Source organism: Pyxicephalus adspersus, chromosome 4, assembly GCF_032062135.1.
Source record: "Pyxicephalus adspersus chromosome 4, UCB_Pads_2.0, whole genome shotgun sequence".
Taxonomy (NCBI): Eukaryota; Metazoa; Chordata; class Amphibia; order Anura; family Pyxicephalidae; genus Pyxicephalus; species Pyxicephalus adspersus.
Window position 1 is genome coordinate 55,976,011 of NC_092861.1, and position 23,589 is coordinate 55,999,599.

General features: G+C 36.2%; 1 protein-coding gene across 3 annotated transcripts in view; it reads right to left on the minus strand.

Annotated features, from left to right (window-relative positions):
• Window positions 1-23,589, minus strand: part of IL1RAP (interleukin 1 receptor accessory protein) — a 104,003-nt gene that overhangs the window by 16,402 nt on the left and 64,012 nt on the right. For all 3 annotated transcript variants that reach the window (XM_072408234.1, XM_072408235.1, XM_072408236.1), the window contains exons 3-8: window positions 17,980-18,265; window positions 10,485-10,674; window positions 7,619-7,784; window positions 7,438-7,509; window positions 3,702-3,831; window positions 1,770-1,924 (exon numbers count right to left, since the gene is read on the minus strand). In XM_072408234.1, the coding sequence (XP_072264335.1) occupies window positions 1,770-1,924; window positions 3,702-3,831; window positions 7,438-7,509; window positions 7,619-7,784; window positions 10,485-10,674; window positions 17,980-18,265 (999 nt within the window). The remainder of the gene's footprint in view (window positions 1-1,769; window positions 1,925-3,701; window positions 3,832-7,437; window positions 7,510-7,618; window positions 7,785-10,484; window positions 10,675-17,979; window positions 18,266-23,589) is intronic.

The following is a 23,589-nucleotide window of genomic DNA, read 5'->3' on the forward strand; positions in this document are numbered from 1 at the left end:
ATACATTGACACAGAGTGATTTTTTAGTATTTTGTTCAGAATCTTTTTTTTCTAGGTTTTTCTCCTTCAAAATTGGGTGCGTCTTATAGGCCGGAGTGTCTTATAGTCCGAAAAATACGGTATATAGTGCCAACATATTACGCAGGGCTGTACAATATCCACATAGGTATAAAGAGGGAAGTATGGGGATAAACTGTACAAAGGATAAATGGAAATATATAGGTATAACAGATGTGTATATGTAGTCCCGCTGCTTCCCTGGTGCTGGACCATTATGTAAACAATCCAGTGGCACATTACTGGGAATGCTATCTGCTAATCCTGGTTTGAACGTTTATGTTAAAGTACTTTTTGTTGTGAAGTGACACATGTTTCTTAGTTGCTCTTCTGTTGCCTACACCCTTGGTGGAAACTACAAGCATGATGCACCATTTTCAACATTAGAAAGCTTGCTCAGGACAATTGTCTGCATCTAGATATGAAGTGACTGAAAAAGGCTAGAACAAAAGGACTGAGATTTCACTGCCAATAACATGTCTTGTGGTAACAAACAATAAACAAGTGAAAAAAGTTTTAGAAATTAAAATAAAAACAAAAAAGACGAATTAAAACCCCCCACCAAAGTTCACCTATACAATGCAAATGTGTGCATTGCAAAAGTAAACACCAAATATATAAACATTGAGTATCACTATGCGTGTAAGAAAAAAACTGATGCATATATATCATTTTGGTTACCAGAGTTTTCTCCATTCCAGGCAAAGGCAGTTCAAGCCTGACATATATTTGGTATCTGTTTGCCACACCTTTTTTTGTACAAAAATTGGAGACCGTTCCTGTGCACTAAAATTATTTTAGTGTATTCTTTTATTATTAGGAACTTATTAAAATACTAATCAGCATTAAAATAACAACTAAATATCTTTTTTTCTACAGTACCCTCCCTCTGCTTCCTGAAAATATATCATGTCCTAGGGTTTTAAGTTATTTTCTAGACAAAAAACGCGGATAATTTATGTAAATGTAAAAATGAATATTGACTAGTGTCCTGCCTCCTGAATCAGACAGTGTTATCAACTTTATTAGGTTGGAAGTAAAATTGAGTCTTTCTTCTTTTTTACAGAATAGTTTTAAACATAAACAGGTAGGGGAAAGAGTTCAAATAGAAAGTAGCTAATTAAGTGTTAGATAAAAGTGTGATGACAGTAGGAGCAGATGGAGTGGGGGGTAGATGGTCAGGGCTGCCATTATCATGCGCATCAGTTATAGAGTAATTGCAGATTTTAACGTGTGTAAAAAATGGAAGCATTGCTATGGCAGATGAAAAACAGGAAAACAGTATTTAATGTAAAAAGCCATGGAAACTGTTTCTGATGCACAGTGATTTAACTTTTTATTTTAGAACTAGTAAAATGTAGAGATTTGAAAAAACATATTTAAGCAAGCCAGTTAACGTAAAGTGGTAGTAAGTTTTACTGTTTTGTTGAAAAGTAACACAAACTAATAATTATTGCTAAAATCCAAACTAGCATTTTCACATAATGTTTATTTGTTGAGTTGTTATTCATTAAAAAGCCAACATATTATATGCAATATATCATATACTGCATATAATACTCTACAATATTTGCAGTGTTAGATTTTCCTTCAGATGTCCATATTTGCATGATTCTCATGCATTATTGCATGATATTTTTACATATAAGCACTGTGATAAACACTGATAACAAAACAAGACTTCATGGTTTACAGTCACTAAGTGTGGTTACCTTTCTCTTTGACAGGTGCTTGCCTGGTGAAGGACCCCAAACGGTTTTTGGCTGAGCATGTATAGTTGTGTTTGAGATCATCCGGAGTAATATTTTTGATGTATAACTTCTCAGTTATGGTTTCAGCTCCAGGATTAACCTCATCTAATTCAACACTAAAAAATAAATGAAAACAAATTCAATTTCAGATGTAGGATCACCTAAGCAGTGAGGTATACTCCTGTCTAACAGGTTTATGTAGATTCACTTGGAGGTATAGGAACCCAAAAGTGACTTCTGTCGCACAGAATTTAGGTTCCGATAAAGATGCTAATAGTAAAGAAAATGTACTTTTCCATCACTGTTTTAAGTAGAAACCTAAATCCACAAATAATTTAGGGATGTATATGTCGACATCTCAAAAACGTAGAAATAAATTCATGCATTAATGATACGACACCTTTGTATTGTATAGGGTTGTAAAACAAGCTTAAAATAAACCTGTAACAAACGTGACCAATTCAAACTGAATTTAAATTAGCTCTAATGAAAACTGCATGGCAAAGTGATGAGAAGACAGTTGATGGCTACTAAAGTATGATACAATTCTTGACTGTTTCTATAAAAGCTGAATTTATTTTGTCTTCTCTCATGTCTTTTCAGTAGCCAGAAAAGTTGATCATTTTAAAGATGTATAACAATGTAGGGAAGTGAGGCCAAACCTCATTTTTCCTCACTATATTCCTTTTCTTTTTACTTCTTTCCCTGTCCATGCCATTCCAACATCTGTGACACAGCGCAAATGAAATTCACTTTACATACACAGTATTTTTGTAACATTAAGCTGTAAAATAGGACAAAAGACATAAAAGGAAAGGTTTAAGATAGCTCAAAAGTTTACAACTTTTGCAGCTCCAAATAGCAGTATAAAATATATACATGTAGGGAAATGTCAGAGTTGCTCTTTTGCAGTAGTTCAGACACAGAGCTGCAGAGGCTTCCTCTGACTACCAGACAGAATAAAGTGACTTAGCTTTCTTCTCAGCATGCACCTTCTGTATCCATATCCAGCTAATGAAGGAAGCACATTTCACTCAGGGCATACCCGGACAATTTGGAAAAAAAGCAAAATTTCTTTTTTCTTGTTATTCTTTTTCTAGTTGCAATTCCTTTAATGTAATATTCAAAAGCCATTCGGTCCAATCTTGGACTCTACAGGCATCCACTAACAACAATAGAAAGGCTCAAAGAAATGAGCTGCTATCAGTCATTTTATAGGTTCATGGTAACCTGGCTCCTGGGATTTGCTAAACCTGGAAATATATGACCATTCATAACCTGAGAAAAAAAATCCAAAGACACCATTTAAGCTGTACTGTTTCAGTTATTCAGTTAGTGATACCAGGGATACTTCTGAAAGGTTCAATAGATACATCTGTTTGTAAAATTCTAAATACTCATATAAAGTTTATTTAAAAAAAAAAAATAACAAAATCACACTTTCCTATTTCATGCTTCTATTCTGACTGGTTGCCATGGATAACAAGAACTTTAAATTTAGACACTTTCATACATGCAGACTAATGCCTGTAGACCTAATGTATGAAGAAAAAAATATTTCAGGTGGTACCCCAGGGTATTATGCCAGTTTCAGGTGGAGAGAAAATGAAAAATTAAAATTCTGATGCTGTTGATAAGGAAAACACAATTAAAACAGGTAATGCACTATTTTTGGTCAAATCAATAAATGTTTTTTCATGGAAAATATCTAGATAAAATTTCTATCTTTTGGGTTACTAGTGATGCAATGGCAGTCACCAGTAAGGGAGGGGGGGCTTGGTTAACACATGTTGTTAGAAATTTATATAGATGTTGTTCTGGATAAAACCACTTAACATGGACCTGATTTAATACACCTTTTAAGTAAGCCATACAACCAATAATGTAACTTACCTTTTACTTATATTTACTTTTGTATCAGTAAGGTCTTCTTTTTTCTTTCCATTTATTGTCCACCAAATCTCATTACTTGAGTTTTGCACGTAAGAGAAATACACTTTACATAAAAGTGTCATGTCTCCTCCTAAACAAAATTTCAGAATAATAAAATAAACACACACATGGTTGACATACCATTACATAAGTCCAACTGTAAGCTAAATGTACAACTGAAGAACTAATTAAAAGAATACAATATGGCACATATCATTGTTTTATATGAAAAGCAAATGTGGCAACACAGACTGTACAAAGTGGTGGAGGTGGGATTGTGCATGTATTAAATTATCACAAATAGATGTATTGTAGGATTAACCATGTCTCCACTGGCCTAAGCCAAACCCCCTTTAACAAAAAACAAATGATTCATTCCCAATAAACAATTTACACAAACAGTTAGTTTTCTTCCTAGTTATGCATCGATGAATATATATTGTGAAGCGAGAGGGTTATGATAAGAAATACTATAAAATCCCATTTTGTCATTTAACAATATAAAGCTAAAGTTATTATATGGAGCAGAATTTTAGAAGAATACTACCTCAGCTACATAAGTAATAGTATAAGTATTAGGGATCTGCTTGTAAATTATTGTGAATTTAGCAATGTATTTACAATATTTCTTGAGGGAAAATCGCTCAACTTCTTTGCAGGGTTCATACACACATTATTTAAAGGCATATAAAAAGGGATATCAAAATCCATTAATTCATCCTAATATCAATAGGCTAAAGAACCAGCAGAAGAACAAGGGGTGCCCAAACATGAGTCATAGCTCAACCCAATGTGGCACGCTTCCAATGTTTTGATGTCCTTATGATACTGTATTTTGTTGTCACGTATTTAAATAATGTCTATATGGACCTTGCAGAAAATTTGAGCGTATTACTATTGAGAGGTTATAAGGATTCATCCTGTGAGGAAACCGAAAATTTTCTGTGAAATGCATTGTAAACTGACCTTAAAAAAGCTTTCATAGTAGGATTTGAACCTTAAGTACTTACCAAAAAAAATGGAAACCATGTATGAGGGACTTGCATTGATATCCATTCCTATTTTGTTGAATTTGTATTGAAATTTTTAACAATAAAAATGCTTTTTGAAAGGATACATGCATTGCTGCCGTAAAATTCCCTACTATTTATTCACCAGAAACACCAGAAGATTTATGTATTTTGTACCAAGGGATGGGGCAACTAATTTTGCTGGGTAGTTTTATTTTTGTGTGTATAGCTGTGATATTTACCTATAAAAACAACCTTGTGTAAACATTAAAAAGCCCTAGGACTGCTTCTAGGAACTGCCATCCTGGGTGGAATGGTAGCAATCTCCGGGCTTTTACACAATAGATTAAGCAAGGAGGTGAGGGCAAGGGCTGAGGAGCTTGGTTCTAAACAATATTCCAAATGAACCGTTTCCTGCATATTGCAGCACTGAATAAGTAGATATATTTTTTCACGGTGTCCATTATTTGGAAATCCCTGGCCAACCCACAATAACATATTACCAAAATACCAGCTTTGCAGCAGATTTGTGAATTTTACACTAACAAATAATTTGAGTAGCTAGGCTATGTCACCATGTTTGTATTTCTAAGTTGTCAAATTTGGCTGTGATTTTTTTTTGAAAGCTTATTCCCCTAAAAAGCATCAACATTTATTTCTTTGAAAAATATTCATTCATATTTTTTGTGATGGTATAGTATAAAGACTACCAGAATAATATGTATATATTGTACAGCACAGATTTTAATGCAATACATGATCCAACCTCTGTAGGAGGCATTTTTCCTGCCTTATGATAATTGGGGTTGCTGTCATTACCATATAAAGGATAAGCACGCAATAATATATTATTCGCATACATTATGCAAAATTTTAGTTGAGGAAAGTGCTTTAAACATGACCTGAGACTGTTGTCTTCACTTGAAAAATATCTTGCCAAAACATCAAAACATATCTGTTGTTTATAAAAATTATACTTGCACTAATTTTGCTTCATATGATGTCTAAGGTTCATATGTAAATATATCATTTTGAACAGATAAAAAAAAAAACAGTAAATGTAGCCATGTGCTCATTAAAAAATGAATAATGCTGACTACCTTTGCTTCTTCACTCTACGCTATTCTACAGTACCAAGGCATAGCCCTACTTTGTGTGTCCAGTACTTAAGGGTGGATGACACTTTCCTATTGGCTGTCCATAAGTGCAGTTTGCAAGCCATAACTCAGCATGAGGGCCCCCTTGGGCGGCAGATGACATGGGCACATCTGCAATGTCTGGCCAGTGGCCCAAACAGTGTAGTCAAGTTATCGCTTCTCGGCCTTTTGGCTTCGATCAAGTTTAGTACCCAATCCTTCCACTGTGCAAGAGAGGAACAGCGCTGTATTTCTGGCAAGAATGCAGTGGACTAGTACGCCTGCTAGGGTGGACAGCTAGATGGTGATGCTCTGTAAGAGGCTGTCTTATGCTAATTCTTCTGGTTAGCATCCAGCAGAGAGAGGCATGGGGCCTGCCCTGACGAGGAGCTCCCAGATGGCAACCTGTCCTGCTGGTCGGAGCAGGGAACTCTTGGTCTGGCCATCAGGTCTTGAGAGCAGCTGAATCTCGCTTAGTGTCGTCCCCTGGAGTGGCGAACCAGGGGTACCCTAAAATCACTTTGGGAGTGGTTAACCCCCTGTTGATTTTGAGTACACAGGCACGTCACATGCTGTTTTAGCACATCGCTTTCATTCTGCATTAGCTGCGGCTAGTGCAGATGGGCACTTTTTTATCCTTCCCCAGTGTGTTATGCACTGAGCACTTTTATGTCTTTTTCTGTTGTCACATAAACTGGTGTGGTATTTGTGTGCCATTTTATGATGGAGGGTGCTATTCCCTTATAGGCTAGCCCTGAAGTCCTGGGGAGTGATTTGGCCTTATGGTCAGGTACTCTCCCTTACTGGGAGTCTCTCTTAGGGAGAGCTCCCAACCTAGTATCTGTTGGGATTGCCTATGCAGTCCCATAGAGAAAGGACCCTGTGTGACTTCGGTCAGACAGGCTAGTAAGCCAATTCCAGCTTCGGCTGGATGTTCTTAGTACCCAGCCCCCATCAGCAGCTTTGCCCCGGGGGATCTGGGGAAACTGGATGGCCCTTCTGCACGTTTTTTGTATAGTGTTTTTGCACTAACACTTTTTTTTTCAAGCACAGGGTTTTTGTTTAGTGGATTACGTTACACGAGATTTGATAAAAAAAAAAAAAAAAAAAAAAACAGTGTAGTCAAGGGATATTTGAATCTGACTTATTCAGAGAGTATTATCTCCATGCAGTCCACTATACAGCAGATCTTAGAAAAAAACAAGAAGCCAATGAGTTGTAATGTAATGCTCATGTTTTAGGGAGAAACATGATGATAGAAAGATGGAGATGGAGAGAGATTATCCAAGCCAAGGAAATAAATCAGCCCTGCGAACTATGTACTGGATCCTGATTTTTGTGTGCATTATTTGTGTTTAAATTTGAATTTTGCAATCACAATAAATAAATATGCAGCAAAATGTTTTTGATATTTTTTTACATGCTTTTGCAACATGAAGATCATCTTATATATTTCAAGTATGATCGATCACAACTGCAGTAACAATACAATATTGTGAAAAAAAACAATTATTAAGGAACCACTATTACAATCACTAAATTACAACATACCTACTGCAAATTCAAGGATTACTTTATCATTGGGAGATTGCATAACAGGGGGCTTGGCATACCTGGAGGAAGCTGAAAAGATAACAAAAGAATTCAGTCATAGCATCTGTATGTTACAATTCAAGATCTACGCTAAAAAACATGTTAAAACAGATTATACTGCACAATTAGCTTTTCTTACCTACTGCTTTAATGCGCATACTTCTAGTAAGGTTATAAATTCTCCCACTATCCTCATATGTTACAATACATGTATAGTTTCCTTGAAAATGTAGTGTCATAGTTAAAAATAGTAAATTAGGTCCTTGAAGTTCTCGGGCATAGAAATCTTTAATGAGTTCACAGTTCTGATAAACAAAGAAACACAAAAAAAACCAATGTAATAACACTTATACTCATTACTTCCAAATCGCATAAATAAATATTTATTTCATAGTCAAAAAAAAAAAATATATATATATATATATATATATATATATATATATATATATATATATATATTTATAAACAGACCCATAAAAGAATGACCATGCAGCAGCCTAACAAAAGTGTGTAAAGAGATATAAAAGTTTAAAATTATATTTTACAGTCTGCAAGCTTAAAATAAAATTTTAACGGGACCTAGTCATTATATTAGAATTGAATGAAGTAAGACAAGCTACCAGTTGGAAGAAAATCCCACAAGAATGTGTGACCTATGTATAACATTTCTAAGAAGGTAGGAATATTAAGACGATTTAATCATGCAGCACAAGGAAATTATATTGTTATTGAATAATAGAAAAAAGTTTCCATTGGGAGATTTGCTTCATTTACTTGACCTCTAGAACTCAGTTTGACTAGTGATACAAGTTGATGCATATCTATAGCCACTCAGACGGTGCATACTGAGGGGAAGCAGCCAATTTTGTTGTGTCAATCTGCCAAACCTCTTTTGTGTGACCATGTCGCCCTGTCAGTTCTCTTAAATGCTATCACATAGTGGAAATGCTGTGCCATTTGGAGTGTTCAGGAGCTTTCAAGGGGCATCTAAACATAAATGGGATATGTAAGTGATATTTTGTAGTGTTTACAATACTGCTATACAACCTTTGTATAAAGTATAGTTTTGTATTTTAGTATTAGGAATTGTATAGCACTTTGAAACATGAAATTTGGTGATTAGAGGCGTTCCTCTTGTTTTATACTTTAATTATTACGATTACTTTTTACGATTCATGTAAGTGAGGCTGACAATACTAGGCTGACATTTCAGTGAGAAATGAATAAACTGTTATATGAAAAAAAAAGGAATTGGATATTCACCAGCCCTGAATGCGTCTGCACTGTGAAGATTGCTGTAACAAGGCTGAAGGTAAGCATTTTTCTTAGTAGGATGCCTTTAGGAGGGATAAATAGAATTTATAAATGGACAATGGATACAGTTGTCCTTTAAGCAGATTGCTAGGCTTAAAGTGAAACTACTTTGTCCAAAATGCCCACTTTGGAAAATACAGGATCAGGCAGTTGGTTATTAGAAAAAAGGGACAGGAGATGCAAAAAAAAAAAACTGAGCATGAAGGAGGAAGAAGAAGAAGGAGAGGTTGCAGCAATGGAACAGGAATAGGTGAGTAGCACAGGTAATTCAGTTTTAAGGTGTATTGTGTTTGTTTTTATGCTGGCAACACAAAGGCTTGTTCAAAAAATAATATGTTATGTTTTAAGTCCACCCTTTCCTAGTCTAGATGTTGCGGTTGATGAGAAGAAAAACAAATCAAGTAAAGAGAGGATGTCAGGTACATCAGGCAGCACCCACATCATATTGTGACTATGTGACTGTGGTGCTGGGTCCATCTTATTATCCTTATGTATCAGCACCTACAACAACTCAAACCAAAAAAATTATAACTGCTTCAGATTCAACAGATATTTACATTTTTACAGTTTTGATTTATACAAATAATCCTAGTTTGATGTATGTTTTCCATATAGTTAAAGGGGTTGTTGCTAGGGGTTCCTTGAGCAATGAGCAGCTTGTAACTCTCAGGTCAGTTAAACTGATACCAATGATCTTTTTGGCTCATCTGTAAGGGTGACATTTTTCCAAATGGTCAGCCCATTTTTCCGAATGGGAAGCATTCTTCCAATTACCCACAACATTAATGTATTGTGAGTTGTGGATATAGTATTTTTACAGGGGTTCCCTAAAGACTTGAGATTTAGTTTAAGGGGTTCCCCTATGTTAAAAAGGTCAGGAATAGGTAAATACAATTTTTTAATGAATAAATATGAATATCCCCCCACTGGTTCACATGGCTTCCAATAACTCAGGACTCTACCCTGTTGATATTGGTATTTCAGGCTACAATGTATAACGATCATGGACCTTCACCGCTGATGCCGGTGGCAAATGATCTTACACATCGTATATATCACATATATATATATATATATATATATATATATATATTTTTTTTTTTTTTAATCTAGAACATCTAGAGAAAGCTGCCTAACAACAGAATGCTAATCTACATAATGAACACAATCTGACTAGAAATAACAAAGCTTGTCATGCAGGGTAATCCTCTTAGCCATTGTGTTTATGGCTTTTTTATTATGTGAATAATATCATTAGTAGAATTATAGGTTTACAAATGTATTGGCATACTGGACCCAGAAGTGATATGTCTGCAAATAGAAGCTGGTAAATAATATAGTATCCATACAGAACATCCACTTATTCAGCCTCATTTATCAAATCTTCTTTCATAAGAACAGTGTGTACTGCCTTACAGCAATTAGATGCAAACATGCAGGAAAATGGCAATAGAAGGTTTGAATTTTTCTAGTAATATAGTTTGATTGAGAACATGCACATATGTAAAACAAAAGCATAAAAACGAAATTGCTCTGTGCATCTAATAAGCAGTAAGAGGAATCTTCAGTATTTAAAGAATTATATTACTATACCCTTCAGGGAAGCCCTATGGCATCTTGTGACCACAATTACGGTGTTGTTGGGAGGTATTTAACTCATGCTGATTTGTGCATGTATAGCTTTAACTTACCATGTACCATCTCACAGTAGGTGTAATATTGGCAGGAAAATACCCTTGTGTATCAGGACAGGTCAATATCGATCTTTCCTCCAGCGGTAAGAACTTCTCTTCTGATGCTTTGACGGTACTAATACATGAATTTTGATCTTTTCTGAATACCTCCAGGGGAAAAGCAACTTTGCTGCAAAATGTAGTGTTCCTGGGTGGATAAAAATCACATATTTCAGATAGCACATATATTGCTTTCCATTTTCACCTGGAACATTGATACAGTTTATTAAAGTTTACCAGCTATGGTATAAAAGCAATAACTTCTCTCAGGTACCTTGAAGATTAAAAATGGAATATCAAATCAATAAGAAGCTATACAAGCGTACTAGTTTCCAAGAATTCCCTTTATTAAATTAGCAGAGAATTTTGTAACTCTAACCTGTCAAACCCAGCGTAAAATTTTACACAATGGACTGAAAACAAATAACTGACACTTGCCAAATGAGCGTGAAAGATGATTTCATGGTAGAGTCTGCAGTCTACTTTGGATGAAACATCTTATCCTATAATTCTTCTGACATGTATTTTTACAATTTAAGTAACAAAAAAAAATAGAAAACAAGCACTTTACCTAGTGATACAGACATACATATTGGAAATAAAAAACACCAGTAAGCGCTTTGAGGGTCAATCAATCAATCACTGTTAATGCTACTGGAATATTCACCTAAAGTAAATGGAAATGGAAAATATACTCATTAGTACGTGCTAGTATTTTGTGTGAATCTAATTCCCTATATGAAGGCTGTAACCATACATGGATAACTTACGAAGTCCCAAGCACAGTAAGTAGTGTGTAAATTTGGTTTTGCCGTGTATTTATTGATGTAGCATGTTCAGGGTTACAAGGTTATTATAATTGTAGGAAAACTTGACAAAAAAAACAGGTTGACATTCAAAAATCCGGCTACCTCCAGACCTGAGGAGTGCCGGATGTTCAAAGGTTATACTCACCTCCACACATAGGCAGCTTTCCTCTCGCAGCACCCTCGGACATCAGGCATAGTTCCAGAGAGCAGGCAGCAGGGACGTCTCAACGTGTATTTAGTGTAGCAAGCAAGACCTAACAGCTGTTTCTGGAGAACAGCGCCATCAAAACATAAGTGGCAAAACAGTGTATTGCAGTTCCTGTATTGAACGCTACGAAATTATTCCCGGAAAACTGAAGGAACCAGATTATCGGTGGCCAGATTTTCGATTGTCAACCTGTACTGGTTTTCTGTCACAGCTGGATCACCCACAAGGCAACTATAGTCTGAAGCCAAAGATCTGGTGGGTGTCCAGGGATCCCAGCTACTACCTTTACAGTTCTGCAGTAAACTAAATAAATAGTGAAGTCGGTGGGAGCCGTGTTCCTGTTACGTTACAAAAATTAATGAATTTGTAGGTAGTTGGCGTCTTTTGAGACCATTCCGATATAAAAGCTAAAAATAGGAAGGCTTAGCAAGTGCCTGTTGCAATCATTACCAATGCCTTGGTGGTGGGCTGAAGCTGCTACCTTTTCTAAGTTCCTATTATGCATTTATACAAGTGGATTTTCACTTTAGTTCCACTTTTAAAATTGTCAATCAGGCAGGTGTATATTGCAGAAAGGGACAGGTTATGTTCCTTCTGCATTAACTATTCTTACGTGCCTAATTACCATGCATATGCATACACAGCTCAACGCTTGTTGCCAGTTGAATGAATTCCCCAACACCTTTGTGGAAGTAATGTCATCCTGGCCAAGCAAGATGGCAAAAGATCAGGATACGGAAGGAAAGAGGAAAAAGATGGCGGGCCTGCAACAAAACATGAACAGGTGGGTATTCACTGGGTTTAGTTCTGCTTTGAGGACAAATAAATAAAACTTTTAGATGTTAACTGCTTTCAGTGTTCCTGATGAGAGAGATTCTTCTTGACTTTTTGATCCACAAACAAGGCAGGATAAGAGAGCAAAGTTCCCCATAGTGAGCTAAAATGGTAAATTTTCAGAACTGTTACCAATTTCCTCTCATTTCCTGCTCTAGTAACAAGAAGATATGGTGCTTAACAAACAAACAAAAAAAAAAAGATTGATAATCTAACGCTTTCCCATTTTGTACCTTCCCAAATAAAAAAAAAAAATCCAATTAAACATATTTTGACAAGCTATCACTAAATAAAAGCAAATATAAGCCAGATTCCAAACACATTCAGACTGCTACGACTCATGGCACAAAAGCCTTGAATCTGGCTTATTCCTGCTTAAAATGTGATAAAGACTTTCTCTTGGTACTTTTGTGTCTTTCCATCTTTGCTATACATTACCCACATAATTGGGATTCTGTTTACTAACTGTCAACTCAGTCACAATTAACTCCAAAGAATGCCAAAGATTAAGTCACAATCACACTGAATGTCGCAATTGGATAAAGATGCCAATATTTACTATATTCTTTGTTCATTCGAAGACTGTGATGGAAATATTGTCCTTGTCTAACAAGGAAAACACTCATCTGTCTAATGAGCAGTGACACATGAGCAAAGAAAACAAATGCTGCCCTTTAGATAATATGTCGTTTGTAGTTGAAATTGCTCTATAAAACCAGCACAGTCTCAAGCGCAATGTAAATCATTCAGTGTGCCGCTTAAAAAAAATATATATTTTATTCTCTCAAGAAAGCTATAAACCAGATAATTCATCAATAATTTTGATCTAGATATACTTTTTCAGAATTCTCAGTTTCTCTACAATAAAAATGTATCAAAGCACATATAAATTTTACCTACTGTTTTCATGAATGCATGACAAGTTGTTAATAACCACAGGCTACTACATTTCAACAATCCCTGCTAAAATATAATATTTGTATTATTCTACTTTAGGAAATAGTTGATTTGTTGCTATATTTTTCAAAAACATGATTTAATTTAAAAGCAGGGGCAATTCCTTTTTAACTCTTTGGAAAAACATTGATGCAAAATTGCCAATGGGAAAAATTAAAAAAATAGCTTTTAAAACTACTCATCAGACATTACAGATAAGAAATTTCTGAATACAGCTATGCTTTCTTTGTAGTATGAAAATATATGCAAAACATTTGCAGAACATAATCTTCCTGTTGGGAATGCATGTTTGTCTACGAACTTAAGCAGCTGTGGACATTGCCCATCTCAAAATTTCAACAAAGTACACAAGAAGTGTGGAGTACACCCTGGCCTCCTCTAATTTGCTCCTAATTTACACTTTTCAAAACGACAGCGGTACGGAGTATATAAAGCACCTAGAACAGCAGCTGCTGTCAAAATGTTTGCCATCTAAGGCAGTATTTATAAACCTGTTTGGCTGCAAAGAGATACAAAGTAACATTTTTACTTTTAAGCTTTAATCTGTATCTGTTATTATTGAAAGTGAGCTAACATGAAAAAAATATTTTGGTAAAAATAAATATGGTTCAATTTAACCCCCCATAACTCTTAGTCTTTCTTCCCTAATAATCTTGTTCTTCCCATTGGCTATTTATTTAGGTATGACAGTTATAGATCTATAGTGACATTCACCAACAAATTCCTATGCAGCTAAATTTGGCCTGGTCATTTTATCATGTTAGGGACCTCAGGTCACAAAACGATCAAGAAGTTCTTATCTGTATCATTTTCAGGATATGCGAATACTGATGAAAAAAGGCACCAAAATGTTCAAAACAGCAATGCCAGCCTCCACACTTTCCTCATAACAAGTTCCCTTTAAATAATACTAAAGTATGTGATGATGCCTGGATTTTTAAACCAGGTGATATTTGCCATTATTTACCATTGCAGTGCTTATTTACCATTTTTTCTTATTTTCAAGAAGTTCCATGCTCGAAAACTTCATCAGCCTCCTTACAGCCAGATGATGGCATTACCCCGTTTTCCCCCAATACCTTAATTATTTCTAATAATTGGGGATCTGTGTGTGTATGTATGTATGTATGTATTATATATATATATATATATATACACATACACACACACACACATACATATACACACACACAATATATATATATATACACACACATAAATACAGTATATATTTCTGTGAGGTTTGAGAAAGCCTGTGCAAAATTTAGGATATGGAATAGTTAAATGTTTAAACCTAAATCCTTTCTATTCCTCAAGCATGTAAACATAGCAGTAACTTCACAGTACTGTCGACTGTTTCAAACACAGAACTCCTTTCACCACAAACTACGGAATAATAATAATAATAATGGAAAGTACTGTTACCAATATAGAAATTTTGGCTTTAGTCACAACTCTCATTTCCATCTCAAACTACTGCTTGTGGCTGTTTCATAGAGAAAGAACACATGAATGCCACAGAAATTAGTTAACACACCAGCTTGACTGACTGCTTGATTCGCATGATAGGTGAAGGGTTAAATAACTATTGTTACAGGACTGTATTTTCATAAAAGGAGTTGTTTTTCTTCTTTTTAGGTCTACTCAGTTTAATTGTAACCTTGTAACCAGATGGCGAAATTTCCAAATGTTTTTATGCAAGGTTTGCATTATCAAAAAGCACTGTGTGTGGCCGGAGATCGATAGCTGTGGAGGCAACGTCCTAGTTTATCTATGTGTATAAAAAACCGTTTTGTCAGAATAAAAATTAGAGAATATTCCTAAAACCATACTGTGCGTGTGTGTTATTGGGGTATCTCTCCAGACGTCTGTCTCTGTGGGTGAAGGAGAAGTCAGGGTGCATTTGAGGAACGAGAAGTAGAAGCAGATCCATTCAATAGGCATGATGGTGATGCCCAATGAGAGAATAAAAGGGTCTGTAGGGACAGACTAAAGCAATTTGATTGTTCATTGATTGATTATGAATTGGTGAATTGCTAATATTTGAAACAGTTTGTATTTGGCAGCAGTTTTCTGTAGACTTTGGCAAGGGATGCATTAACCCCCCTAGCGTTCTAATTCTGTCATTTTTTGATGCAAAAAGTGATCCTATTTTTTTTGCATATAAATTTTTGTTTATATTGTGGGCATGTAATTCTTAGGATTAACTCCCGGGTATATTTATATTAGAATCATAATTTTTAAAATAATACATCATTATAAATCATTATTATAAAAAATAATGAAATATTAGCCCAAAACAATGTAATTTATCCCAAAAAAAAATTTGGAAATTTTCCAAACAAGGGTGCAATATTATTGATAAATATTAATATAAATTATATGCAGATTTTAGAAAAAAAAATTTACTTCAATTCAGGAAGTGATTAAAAAGTCATTAAAAGGTCAGATCAAGGTCAGGGCTAATAACGTGTAAAATGTAAATCAGGGCACTGGGCAATGATGCTTGGTGCACTACAATGTTTATTTATACTTTTATTATATGTTTTGATGTGTTTTTACTTAAAAAAAAAAATAATTTAAAAGCAGATTACATAGTAATCTGCTTTTAAATTTCCCGCCCCCAGAATCCATCACTCCACCGCATCACCCGGAAGATGTCACACATCTTGCCGGGTGATGCAGTGGGGATGTCCCCACCCTACTTCATTCCCCTGCTCGCATCTCCCGGAGGCTGATCTCCGGGTGATGCGAGCAGGAGAGTGAGCACCGGGGACATCATCCCCTACTCCCGGAGGGTGAGATCAGCCTCCGGGAGTAAGGGATGATGTCCCCGCTGCTCACACTCCTGCTCGCATCACCCGGAGATCAGCCTCCGGGAGATGCGAGCAGGACAGCAGCGGGAGTAGATTCAGGGGGTGCTGCCAGCGGGAAATCTCCGCTGGCATCACCCTCTGGATTTACTATTGGTGATCGCATCTGCAGTTAGATGCGATGGACCAAGCAGAAATCCTGCATGGTGCATCGCATCTAACTGCAGATGCGTGCATCGGGGTGGTGGGGACCCGGGGGCAGGCTTTAAAAAAGCAGATTACTCCGTAATCTGTTTTTAAATTTCCCGCCCGGCCACGCCCCCCGACGGAGAAGCGCCCCGCCATCACAGCGGGATCGTGAGAACGCCGCTGGAGCACGGGGATAAGGTAAGAGGGACCCTCAAAGGTACCCCGAGTGTGACTCGGGATTACCGCTTTTTGCAATTTTTTCCACCCCGAGTCACACTCGGGAATACCGCTAGGGGCGTTAATGCAGCGGTCGCCAAACTTTTTGGTCCCGCGGACCACTAAAATTACCGGCTCCTGACTGTGCATGCACGGAAAGCCGGTTGTCAATCAAAGGGGAGAAACCTCCCCCATAGTGACTTCATAATGCCACAACCCCGCCCACTCTGTCATCGCAGATCTGAGCCTGCAATGGAAGAGTGGGTGGGTTGTGTTGTGAAACACAGTACGCCCATTTCCCTGAGCCAGGGAATTGCACAGGGGACATGGTCCGCGGCTCTGGCCAGTGCATCCCCTTGGCGAGGTCCTTCTCCTGACCCTGCTCGGGGGTGCACCGACCAGAGCCGCTGACCCTCAAAATCTTCTCGCGGACCACCGGTTGGCGACCCCTGCATAATCATCTAGTGATTATCTACTTTTAGAAATATACCAGGATTCTGATCTAGATACACATTACAACATGCAAAGATTCAGTTTTGTTTTCTTACTAAATTTAGGGAGTTACATTTAAACTCCATCTGCATGGTCATAATTTATTTGGTGTTACGCTACAAGGTTATAAAATGTTCCCTAGCTTGGAGAATGCTGGTGATCTTCCAACTCCAAATTGCCCTATAGCAAAGCACACTGAAAAGGCTGAGAAATTTAGAATGCAACTAAAATTACTGCTTGGATGGGAACACTGACTGTGGGCTAGATTTACTGTAAGTAATATGAGGCCAAATGTCTCAAGACCTTTAAATCTTACATTTCTCTACTTTTAGATTTGTACTGAGCCACTTTACTAAAATACGAACGTGATTTTTCAAGGTAAAAAAAAAATGCATTTTTGGTTCAAACAATTAATATTTTTAAAATTTCTTTGTAAATGTATGTTTTACAGGAACACAATTTACACTACAAAGTGCAACATAGGATTATTTTTCATGTACCACCACAGTTGCTAACTGACAGCTGAATTTATGACATTTTTCCATTGGGTGATCTGTTGGAACTGCATCAAATGAAAACTAGGTTTCCTTTTTTATTTAAGCTATGTTTTTAAAGAGTAGACAGTTTTAAATGTATGCTTTATATTTATTTTCATATTGTTTACCAATAAATAAAAGGTGAACCAATGACACATGATTTACAAACAATTATGGGTTTTCTAAAGAGAACAAAACAGAAGCTTTGTACCTTCATGCTCCCTGTTCCTGACAGGCAGGAAGGGAGAGAATCATTCCTCCGACCTATTAACTGGAGTGAATTCATATTAGCTTAAAATTTTTAATTTTTTAAAGCAAAGAAAGCACATGATAAGATGTCACAACCATACATTTCTCATTACTGTACAATACATAAACTTTTTAAAAGTAATACCTTACCTAAGCATGCACGTGTAATTTCCTGTGTCATTGAGAAGTGCTGGCCGAAACCAGAGTATATCCTTGTCTTTGCTAATCCTGTTGTCTGGAAGACGAATGTTGATGGGCTCTTCAAGGTCCTTTCCTTGGGCCGTAAAATACCACATTAACGTTAGGCCAGTTGAATGTGCCGTACTATAGTTATGTTTTAGGTAGTCCTCAAACAAAGGGCATCTGATTCGGCATGGTTCTCCATCATACGCTTGGGTCAGCTTCCCAGCGTCTACTCCCCAGTCATCACATCGCTCTAAAAAACAAATTGTGTTAGATATCTTTTAGTTTATTAGACTTTTCTTTGCAGTGCTTCAAATTTACTGTAAAAAATTGTGTAGGCATAAAAAGCTTTAAAACTGCCAATAAATTCTGATTTTAACGAAATATTGCCATGTCACTGAGGTTCTGTGAACAGTGATGACTATATATTTTTGTTAAAGATTTCATACAACTGAAATAAAGACTGTATACATTTTATTTAACTCCATCTTAAAGCTGTCAGAAAATAAAAAAAAATAATAAACAAATCTGATTTGACGATTGGAGCATACTGTTGTTCTATTTTGACAAGTAATGATATAGCAGCAGTTTTAATAAAAAAAAGGCTTAGTCTTAAAAAGAGCTGCTTGTCATTCACTAGTTATTTTTTACAACACTGTAATTTTAGTATTTATTTTAGGCACTCTATTGCAGCCCTATTTCAGAAGCTAAATCTAGCGTCAGCCAAAATCAGAAAAAGTGAGGTGGTGCGTAATCTCCTAACCTTTCAGGAGGAAATCCTGTCACCACCCAAGGATGATAGGGTAAAGCATCCCCGATGGGTCCTAAACAGCAACATAGACCCAGCCCCACCTTAATGTCAGTGAGGGTTAAGCTTAAACACAAGAGCAAACATTATACAGTGTAAGCTTACCAGTCTGAACATGTGTTGGCTGCTAGTTAAACACTTCCTTTGCTATGGTGGGAACACTCACTATATACTACTTTAGCTATAGGTAGGGGAAGTACTGTTATCCTAGAAAAGAACTACAAAACGACTCAACATTCACTCAATCACATAAGTGATTAGTATTTCCAGCTCTCTCTGTAGTCCATAACAACAATGCAGTACAGACAAAGAACACAAAAACTATAGGTAAATGTTAGAAAAAGGAAAACAACTACAATGATCTGCCAGTGTTAAAACTAGCATAACATTTATAGAATCACTACTGAAAAGTAGACTTATCTCTTTTCCTTTTATCTGTGCCCTATGCCTTTTCTACAAATACAGTGCTAGTAATGCTGGCTGGTGTTCAACTTCAATATTAAGTGAAAAACAGGGCAAAGCTTTGTAGTGACATTTGGCTAAACTATGGTACAACTGATCATGCAGCAAGTAAAGTAAAGAAATGTGGTCAACTATAATGGATGAGATAAATGCTAATGGTGTACAATTTGAATGAAAACATTATCACTCAACCAATGTTTCATGTTGTCATTTGTCAGGGGTACACTAAATTTACATTATGGATTAGAAAGTGAGTGCTTAGTGTGGGAGTAATGAACGGGAAATGGGAACATTGTTGCATGTCAGATATAGTTGATGTAAAAATCCCTTTAGATCTGGCACTTTCCCTCTTGCATTTAAACCACATGAAATGAAAGATATACAAGTCCTCGATTGTTGCACAAATGTTTAATGCAGCTTGAATAGTAAAACCCAAAGTTGTGGTAAAAAAAAGACAGCTCCTACGATTAAAGATTGGGCAATAGAGATGAATCTGGTTAATGAGATGGGGGACCTCACCATGCAGGACAGAGATGAGTAACTCAGGGAAATATGGTTAACATAGCACGAGTTTAGAGGGACAGAGTGATAGAGGAAGGGAAAGAATGAAGGATTGAGATGATTCATAATATAACACATTGGGCCTGATTTATTAAAGCTCTCCAAGACTGTAGAGAATAGACTATTATGAACATGGGTGATCCAGCAAACCTGAAACAATTTCCTATTTGGCAAATGTTTTCAATCCATGATCAAATCTATTCCAGGTTTGCTGGATCACGTACTAGGAACAGATGGACCATACATTTTGCATCACAGATACCAGTAGAAACTGGATATAATTGCCTAAATAATTCATAGTAAATATATGTAAGCAAAGCATTTTGAAGGATGGTCTTGGTTAGCTAGAATGATATTATCAATTACATTTAGTGATTATACACCCTAAAAAGATTGTCTTGTTCTAAATCTTCAAATATAGCGCCCTCTATTACATACATGCCTGTTATTAAAGACAAGTGAACTAGTGGAGATATATATTTTTTTCCGATTAGCTGAAAACTGAAATTAAAATATTCCCTATTGAAATTATTATAGGGGAAAACATGTTTTGTAAATATAATTATAATAATTTTGGGTCACTCTGCAGCATTAGGAAGGTTGTTTACAAAATATTAAGGAAAATGCTTTAAAAAGAAGATTAGAAGATTGACAGGGTTTAACAACATATTCCAAAAACAAAAAAACATTTTTTCTGCAACTTAATAATGCTGTTATAGTATTATACATGTGGTAACACAGTGCATTAAAAATTACAACAGAAATAAGAAAGGCAGAAGTTGCTTTTTTTTTGTTTTCAGGATTTACTGCAAAACCTAGCTTTTACAATGGGCTAACATAAAAAAGATGATACGTTTTTTTCTCAGACATTTAGCGGGTATGTAAACAACAAGGAGATTGTATAGCCTCATAAACAAAGAACCACCATCAATCACAGGAAGGCAAAGAAATCCCTTCCAATACAGGAGTTACTTAGCAGAATGATCTCTTCGGGGAATGGGCAATTCTTTCATTCTGCAGCACACGATTGACAGATTTCCATTAACTGACTTTCTTAGGCCAGTGACAGTAGAAGACAGCAGTTCATTTTGATGTGTCATTGATGGATTATATCGGTGTCACTTAGTACACTGCTAAACCTTTAAGTGTCATATTTAAGATGCTTGATTCATGTGCAGTTTCCACTTATGTAATTATTACCAGTATAAAATAAATGGTGGTAACAGAATGTTAAAGACAGACCGAACAACATGCTGCTTGTCTTGTTGCCCAGCTCTTCAATTGAGACATGCTGTGCCACCTACCGTAATAGGAACAGTTCTTTCCCTTGCAGTTTAGCAATCACTTCAAAACTTTTCAACTATGCTGACTGTATACAACTTTCAATGCTGAAAAAGAAACCATTTTAAGCTACCTTTTAATTGTCCACTGAACTGTTGCCATGTGGGCCATTTTAGATAGGACACTACCATACAAATCAACAGCAGGGAAAATATGTTCTAATAAATAGACACAATTTAACTATATAATTGTATCTTGGCTGATAGGAAAAAATATCTTATATTTAAAGTTACTACCAAGCAGAAATTAAAGAGAACTTGCAAACATTGTATTTATAATTTAATACTGGTATATGATTGATTACTTTTTGCAAAAAAAAAACTGAATTTTAATCCATACTATTATCCCATGTCCTGAAGCATGTCCTGGGTCCTGTGACTAGAAGGCTCAGTAAGTATTGTTGAGTAATAGAAAGGTGCCAAGGACGTTACTTCTACTTAGGCCTAACCCATCCTGGCCAAAGGTGATGCTCATATATGATGAGCACTGTAAAGAAGCACTAGAAAATGCTAATGGCTATTGCTTCACTCACAGCAATCTCACTTGTATACATTGTTACCACTATGTAAAAGGTGATCGAACCAAATGTATAAAACCACAATTCCCACCATAATCTGTCTCCCCAAGATGTGTACCTTGTGTTCAAGTTAACTTGTTTATAAGGTGAACCTTCCATCACCTTCTTTACCCTAACAAAGTCACTTAAAGGCGGTCTACATTACCTTTATTAGCCAGAAAATGCTCCTTAACTTTATTACTGAAACCACAGTCCTGCTGACACATTTTAATGTCAAGATTATTTTAGCATAGTATGACTGCTGCAGTCAGCATATGCAGTGACTTTAGTCCGGCTCTACTGCTAAACCGCCTGATCTTTTAGCTTTGCCCACGAACTGCATACAGAGAAATCAAGTTATGATGCTCCTGCTCAGTGGTCAGGATGAAAAGCCACATCTCTATACTTGAAATCATTATCATTAAATACTATATGTGAACTGAATAGTTTAGCAGGCCATTATGCATATTGGCACATTAGTGGTTTCCCTGCTGAATTTAAAACTTAACTTCAGTGCTCTTTGTTCTATATATTACTTTTGTAAAACAACACTTTAGTCTATTGGTATTTCAGACTGGTAGGACTAATTATTATTAATATCGTTATAAGCCCAATGAACTTCATGCACCCATCTAGTTTTGGCGTGGAATCAACAAATTCACAGGAGCTTGATTGTGTTATAATAACACAATAATGAATGAGGAGTAGAAGATGTGTTGTTCCCATAAGTCAGACATTTAATGGCTTATATTCCAATTCGTCGGACACGTAGATATGATAGATGAGGCCGCTATCTGTGCCATGACATTTCCAAGGCAGCAGACCAGACAAGTATCTGACTACGTGTTTTGCCAGTTTTTTTTTCTTCTTCTAGGAGACATCACGCACTGCAGCTCTAGAAAATGGGCTTCTTTAATTCAGACACTTAGATAGAAAGTATATTGTTCCACTATAAAGACAAGACACCAAAAGAATCTGACCTTCTATTCTATAAACACCTATTGCCTTTACTAACTCTGAGCTTCAGTGTACCTACACTAATTAAAATCCACCTAGTGCAACTAATTATTTCACTGAAACCTAGCACAATACTTATCCAATTATGGTCTAACATTTTTAAAGATATCTTCACTTAAATAGAATTAAAAAATGACTTTAAAGCAGAACCAAACTTTTACTTTTAAAATTTGGGATCAAGGCAGGACCTTATTGCAGAAAGAGATAGGCAATGTTGCTTATGCAATAAGCATCCTTACCTGCCTAAACATCAGCCTACTAAAAAAAAAAAATCAGATGTAAAACCAGTGCATGTCAGCTTCCCCTGCAGCTGCTGGGACTGAATAAACTCCTGCACACCTGTACAGGAGTTACATCATCCCGGCCAATCAAGATGACTGAAGAGAGAGAGCAGGAAGAGAGGAAGGAAGGAAGAAGATAGCAGTGCCCCCTAGGGAATTGCAAAGGTGAGTGCAATTACAAAAATTTTGATCAGATAAATAAGGTTAATTTTTATTGCATAGGGGACCTGTGTGCAATCGTCAACTTGCTTGGTCACAGTTTTTTAATTGTTGGGTTTAGTTCTATTTTAAACCCTTCTTTACCTTTTTAAGCATTGTCCAATAAATGGTTTATTAAGTTAAACAACCTTCAAATAGTGTGTAATGCCATATAGCCTCTGGCACTGCTTCTGGTCAGGAAATTTGCACTCAGAACATAAACAATCACATATTCCTGCTCCTGTAACCACCTGAGCGTTACACTGAGGTCTAGATTTCTGTACCAAAAGTGATCCACTGTTTTTCATGAAAATTTTTTTTAAATGGTAGACCTGTAACTTACAGAAATATGT